This window comes from Atta colombica, unplaced genomic scaffold (genome assembly GCF_001594045.1).
Source record: "Atta colombica isolate Treedump-2 unplaced genomic scaffold, Acol1.0 scaffold45, whole genome shotgun sequence".
Lineage (NCBI taxonomy): Eukaryota > Metazoa > Arthropoda > Insecta > Hymenoptera > Formicidae > Atta > Atta colombica.
In genome coordinates, this window is record NW_017259534.1 from 530,965 (window position 1) to 538,338 (window position 7,374).

The following is a 7,374-nucleotide window of genomic DNA, read 5'->3' on the forward strand; positions in this document are numbered from 1 at the left end:
TAAGTAATAAAATTAATTAATTAATCTTTAATACACACCTTTGAGTCATTCATATCCTGTGGATTTCTTTGTTTTACATATAACAATATTATACACAACAATTATATATGACAATTTATAATAAATAAACAACTTTATAAATACTTTCTAAAGATGTCAAAATATAAGATGTTAAAAATGCTTAATAATTTTTATATATTTGTAAAAGTGAAAATTAATTCAGGACCAAAAGGCCCATCGTGTGCAGTAAGGATACCAAAAACTAAGGTGTGTACTTAAGAGTTAGATTAAAAATGAAAATATTATTACATACGAAATCAAAAGGCTGCACAAAATAGAAAACTGGAAATTAAATATGAACGCTTAATATAATTGTTACAAATATAATTGTTACATCCGAAAGATCATCAACCACAGGAGAGAAACAGAAATCAAAGGCAAGTCACCGCGAGTCAAATGCTTGATGACCTAGAGAGATTCGAGAGAGTGTGTTAAAAGGAGGTACTGCTGAGAAAAGTTCTTGAGTGCCTATCTACGTAGAGAGTAAAACTCGTAAACCTAGTCAGCTACGTTGAGTGTTCGCGGCAGTCTAAGATGTAAGACCTGCAGAATTAGACAATAAATGGTGGTGGATCTCTCCATCGAAAGAGATCCGAGTGTTTGGTGTTTATACCTGCTCCTTCAGAGAAGGGTCTCTGAATGCTTACAAAACAGGCGGTTGTCAGATTTCCTTTATCTTTTCCGGGGCATTTGTGTGTACCCGGGCTGTCATTTCTCCTCTCCCGTTAGCCGCGCGAAGCCTTCTTGAGAATACCTCGATATCTCGTCTCGATGCCGGGAGAATCATGGGGAAGAGACGTACCAAAGATCGCGTGTCGTTGAGGAATTCTCTTAGGAAGGGTCTTAATTCCTCCTTTACTTCAATCCCAAGCAGCCTTGTCGTCGTCATCGTTATATTGTTATGTCGTACCTATCGCCTAACGTGATTTCCTCCTAGTGATAAACGATTGACACATGTGGAATCGACTGTGGCATTAACTTATATAAGTGCGAATATCGTTGATATAAGAAGATAAAGTTAAAAAGGAGATCAATATCCAATCGATTCAGCGAATAAGAGTAAATTTCGTAAACCATCTCTTGCTTGAAGAACGAAAAGAGTTCCCATTTTATGACATATTTGCTGTCTATTTAATCGGACTCTATATATTTAGCTTCCCAAGACAATAATATCAAATGATAGAATTTTTTCAAGTATATGCACATGTTGATCGACATTATTACAAAATTTCTTAAAAAATTGTATTACATTATCTCAAGACGAAGAGTAGAGAATATTTTCGGATAAATTTGCAAAGTAAATGTAACCAATTATTAAACTGATGGTATCGCGAGATGGACATTAGAATAAATAAATTGTCATATCTACATCGCAAACGAGGCGAAAATGAGCATAAAGTGCTACTCATACGATAGCAAACAAAGTCAAATGCGCTTTCATGTGGCGAGCGCGTATCGAAATGAGATCAGATCGCTCGTCGCAGACGGACTACAACGGGGAAGCGAGGAAGAAACACGGGAAAGTACTAGGGCTTCCGAAGCCTCCTCGGCCCACATGCTTGACCAACCTGCCCTGGCCTGCTGATATCGGCCAGTCGACCGGCGGATACTGCTTGCCTATATTTCTGTTCACCACAAATCGGTTACTGTCGCATTAAGTTTCGACGCGTGCAGCTGCAACAATAGCGCTTAGCTGCGATCGGAAGTAACGAAAAAGAGAGAGAGAAAGACATAAGCAGCGAAACAATCAGGACAACCAACCGTGAAGACCCAAAGACAGATTTACCGATAAGCGATCTAAAGAAGATCCCGATCAAAACAAAGCCACTAAATTCGCAAAATTTCAGAAAAGTTTTATTATATAATTTTGTTTACATTGTTATATTGATGTCATATTTACATAATTTTTTAAAGAAACGAGTATTGGAAACTACGTTATAATTAAAAATAATTTTAACACATTGGATACCGACTCTAATTCGTTTGTCCCTCTATAGCAACGCCGGAATAAAATTTTCACACTGTGTTGGATTTGTATTAATAAAATATATGAATTATAAAATAGATGAATTATGCAAAATTATGATATACATAGTACGTTTATTGTTTTAGAGACTATTACTTTAATATTAATTATATATAGAAATGTTATTTTGCACGAGTTTTGTATATTTTGTGAATTTGGTAGCGACGAGTCAGCACCAATCACTGGTGATCGGCAAGGCGCCACTAAAAATTCAAGTGTTGCCGTTTACTAGTGACCAGCACAGCATTCAACGTGTTAATCAAGGTTTCCGCATAAAGCTGCTACTGAATTTGCCACCGGAAGGGTCCGCGACGCGCAGGTATGCTTCTCCCCTGGTCAACGCGACGATTTTCTCGAGAGCTTCTTGCTCTAAGCGGATTTTTGCTCTTAATAACCAGTCGAGCATTTATTCGTAGCACGTCCAGCTATTGTTGCGGTGCAAACACCGTTTCCAAATATATTCTATTCAGTGAAGAGCTTTGCTTTCTCCCGAGTGGTTGAGTAAATCTGAATGGTAATAGCCGTCGGCTACGAGCTCTGAGCGACGGCACTTATCCCGAACGTAACGATCCCGCATGCTCCAACTATACCTGCGACACACATAGACTTTATTCCTATATTTATACGTATATTTATTATTTTACGTGTGGCGACAGTTCATAAATTTCTTTTATAAACAAAGCTAAAGACTATACTTGATTTGTTCGTGATGTTCGGTGATTTCTTTTTTAGTCGCATATTAAACGAAACTCACAAACACTTGGCACGATCTATCTATACCAATTGATTCTTGATGTTTAATTATTTCTATTATTTCTCACGTTTGCATCATGTTATAATAATTTAATTATATTTAACTATTAAGAAAAACCATTATAAAATTATATTAATAATAAGATTATATTAATGTATAAATATATATATAAATCTTTCATGTCTTAAAAAATATTCGATTAATAATTAAAAAAAATCAATCCAAATGAGAATTCTCAAGAGTAAGGTTTCCTACATATAAATGTGTGAAAAAAATTTTTTTTAATTTCTCAGAAATTGAAAACTAATTGAAAACGAATTGAAAACTAGGTATCTTTTGCTTTCAATCGTTTTTGATTTCGAGAAGTCACCTGTCTCACATTTTAGTTAAGAAAAAAATTTCACTTCGGATTAATCGAAACATTCTTAATTAAAATCAAAATAAAGTTTATCTGAAATTTATATAGCATTTACGAAACACAAAAATCTTTATTCAAAACAAAAGAATCTTGCTTCTCTCGTTTTGATTTTAATTATTATAATATTATTCGCAAATCCTTGGATCTATATTACATCGTATTTAATAATGATTATAAAACGACTTTTGTCATCTCTTGTTGTAGATTGATAGCAAGTCGATATCCAGTCGGCATCGGCGGCCTATTCTATCCATCGACACTGCAGCATCTCCATCAGCAGCAACAACAGCAGCATCAGCATCATTCGCGGCTGGCCGCCGCGGCTTCGTCCGCCCTTAGCAATGCCGTGCAGGTTACCGGCCAATCACCGGACATTGTCGACGCCGACGGCATTCGTGGCGTTTTACTCGGCGGCGCCGGCTGGCCGTTTCCATGGAGGCCGGCGCACAGTTTGCAGACGCTCGAGCATCCCTCGCCAAGCGACGTGGTCGGCACCCTCAGCCGCGTCAGTCCCGCGTCCGCATCTTTTCCTCAGCGAGGTGAGTTCGATTCTCTTTCCTGCCTCTCGCCTACTCAAGCAGATCGAGACGGCTTATTAAGGATAATCCGAGGGAAAACGCGCGCCGCGGCGTGGTCGAAAGGAGATGTTAACATTGTTTCGCAACTGAGGTCTCGAACATTCGCCGAGTCAGACAAAAGTCTGAAGCTCTCTTTTTTGAAATTTTCTTATTAAGTGGAAACCAAAACATATAATTAAGAAACGAGATATTTTATGTCTGATGCATCCAAAATAGACTTTCCTTAATCGTTATTTAATCATTATTATTGTAATAATTAAATTATTCTAAAGAAAATATAGAATATTTATCAATATCTTAAAAATAAATAAATCTCTGAGAAAAATAAATAAATAAATATTTTTGATTATATAAAAATTTTATTACTTCTCTCTGCTTGATAATAATATAAAACTTTCTCAGCTTGATCAACTTCAAAAATGTATGCTCTCGACCGAAGAAATTCCTAAAATATGTTATACACAAGATGCACAAACTGATATTTCAAGAGGATTGAAACATGAATCGCTAACTCGTATAGATCGCGAAGAAAAGGCTAAGGAAAACGAAGGTTAACGTGGGGGATTTCTATAGATATACAGATATATTGTTTGTGTGCGCATTATAGACGCGTTCGTGTATCTATGTGTATATCTTCGCGTATCAACTACGCGTAAGGCTTCCACGGCTTCCATCATGACAAACCAACGTCGATCGCCTTACCCAACGATCGTTTTGCTTCTGCCACCTTGCCTAAGCACTTAGGCAGTTACCATTCCCACCTATAAACATATTTGCGCAATTACCAGTTCCATTTTACAACAATAAATTTTTTAACAGTATATATGATAACAATAATATATATAATAACAATTTATAGTGCTTAGTTGCGTTATTTTTGTTTTTATATAAATCTTGATCACGGCTGAAAATAAAATTTTTTTCAAAATCAGCTATTTTTTCGAAAATAAGCGAATATATTTAAAACAATTGTATAGAAAAAATGGGAAGAAAAAAAAAGAGAAAATATATTTAAGGCTACATACGAAATCAACAGATTTTTAATAAATCTTGTTTTAATGGTAATAATAATGATTCTCACTTTACGAACAAAAAAGTTGAAAAGCACATATTTTTAAAAATATGTTCTGCTCGATTATATTTCCGATATAACAAATATCAAATTATTGATTATAAAAATGTATCGTATCTAGTTTCGTTTCAGCCGACTTTTTTGTCTGTGCCACAACGATCATTTGTAGAGAGAAAGGATTAAACATTCTACACACATATTAATGACATTTTGTCGCTAAAAATAAAACGATCATATTTATCCTCGATTTTGCGTACATGGAATATCGCGCACCAATTAATAAAGACATAATAATAGAAAAAATATTTGTAGGAAATGAATAAATTATTGCATGTTTTATTGTTTCCCTCACGTTCTCATTGCAAAAGACACACGACTGTATAACGGTATTTTATACAAATATGTAGGTATACATCGCAAATAATGTCATTGGATGATGCATTTGTATCGATAGCGGCATAGGGAATTCAATACGCAGCAATTATGTCAAAATGGATTAATAGAATATTAATTAGCATTCTATTAATTGATTAAATATTCAATACGGATAGAGAAATGTATAATGGCGATTTATCGGAACGCGCGTGAGAGAGAATTTGTAAATTCAAAGCGCTCTCACCGGACTGATTGACGTATACGGATCGCGTTTAAAAAGAAAAGCGATTAACGCGTTTACCTTTCTCTCGTTAACGATTTGATTATATCGATAAATATACATGATGTGTCTTTCATACTTTACACATATTACAAATATCATTATTTGTTATCGTTATACGATATCGCAATTCTCTGATCTTCGCGAATTTTTGCGCCATTAATCAGACTTATTCCGCGTTACTTGTTAAGAATAATCCCAGTTGAAGGATAATAATTCTCATAAATAAAAAGATCTTTGTTTCAGTAACTTGTAAAACAAAAGAGATAATTAACAGAAAAATATAACTCTACGAGGAGCTATCGATTCTAAGTAAAAAGTGTCCGGAAGCTTTTAATTGTGAGCAAAGATAATTGCATTGGAAGAGAAAAGTAATTATAATTTTCTTTGTTTAAAAAACTATATATATGTATATATAACAATTTCAAGAAAAAATTCGTATCTATTGATACGACGATATAATAATATTAATAATAATCGAATATTAATAATAAGCGAGAATAGTTAGTCGATAGATTCCAGAACAACAAAAACACATGAAAAAAAAAATAAATAAATTCGAAATAAATACATGTGTGAAAATCGCATATTATTTTACATTGAAAAGCAGTTTATAAATAGAGAAGCTGTATAGTGATTGAAATCAACACGTGTATCTTCCTCCAGACGAACTCGACGATGACAACGCCGATGATCGTCTACACCGCGCGAGGAGTCCATCAAGTGGTGACGAGGCGCACGATGATCTCGGTGAAGGTGACGACTGTGCGGATGCCGACGGTGAAGGCGAGTCGACGTCGACAAGTCTCCATGGCACTTCAGTGGGCGGTGGTGGTGTTGGTGGTGGTGGTGGTGGTGGTGGTGGTGGTGGTGGTGGTGGTGGTGGTGGTGGTGGTGGCGGTAGTAACGGCAATAGTAACGGTCAAAACAACGTGCAGGTTGGCGTAGACGGTCGCGAGTCGAATAGTATAAAGCGTAAGAAGAAGACTAGGACAGTGTTCTCTCGGTCGCAAGTGTTCCAACTAGAGAGCACGTTTGACATGAAACGCTACCTTTCATCGTCGGAGCGCGCCGGTCTCGCCGCTTCGCTCAGGCTGACAGAGACTCAAGTGAAAATATGGTTCCAGAATCGGCGGAACAAGTGGAAACGGCAGTTGGCCGCTGAACTGGAGGCGGCGAACATGGCCCATGCCACCCAGAGGCTAGTCAGGGTGCCGATTCTGTACCACGAAGCTTCAGCCAGCACCGGCGCTTCCGCCGGTGTGTCGGTGACGGCGCCGGGACCGCCGGGACCCCCGGTGCCGTCCTCGGTAGGTGCGACCTCCGCCCTGTCGCACTCGGTCGGCGTCGGAGTGGGCGTCGGTGTTGGTGTCGGCGTCGGCGTCGGCGTCGGCACCTCGTGCGCGCCCACCACGGCGCAGCCTATCTTCTACTCCCATCACCATCAACATCACCATCACCACCCGGCGGCGGCTCACGTGCAGGCGCATAGTCTCTTGTCCCACCAGGTGCACCCGCAACCGCCGCCCCCGCCTCCGCCGCCGCCCAACGGCCAACCACCGCGGACGTCCTCGCAATAACACCGTCCGACGACTTACGAGGGTAGCGTGCGGTTGCTGCGGGAGACGACGACCCTGAACAAGATGATCACCGTCAACGATGCGACGGCGACGCCTTCTCGGCTGGACCGCGCCGTCTGGCTGATCGATGTCGAGTGACATCGATCGCACGCGAACGTACGCACGATAATCGACACGGACTGATGGACCTTCGATCGTCCTGCGTCGACATCCCCTGATCGATCCCGCGAT

General features: G+C 38.8%; 1 protein-coding gene across 1 annotated transcript in view; it reads left to right on the plus strand.

Moving 5' to 3' along the window:
- Positions 1-7,143, plus strand: part of LOC108691254 (homeobox protein Hmx) — a 14,596-nt gene extending 7,453 nt beyond the window's left edge. The window contains exons 2-5 of the mRNA XM_018198924.1: positions 2,775-2,792; positions 3,463-3,797; positions 6,230-6,409; positions 6,512-7,143. Of these exons, the coding sequence (XP_018054413.1) occupies positions 2,775-2,792; positions 3,463-3,797; positions 6,230-6,409; positions 6,512-7,143 (1,165 nt within the window). The remainder of the gene's footprint in view (positions 1-2,774; positions 2,793-3,462; positions 3,798-6,229; positions 6,410-6,511) is intronic.
- The last annotated feature ends 231 nt before the right edge of the window (positions 7,144-7,374 follow it).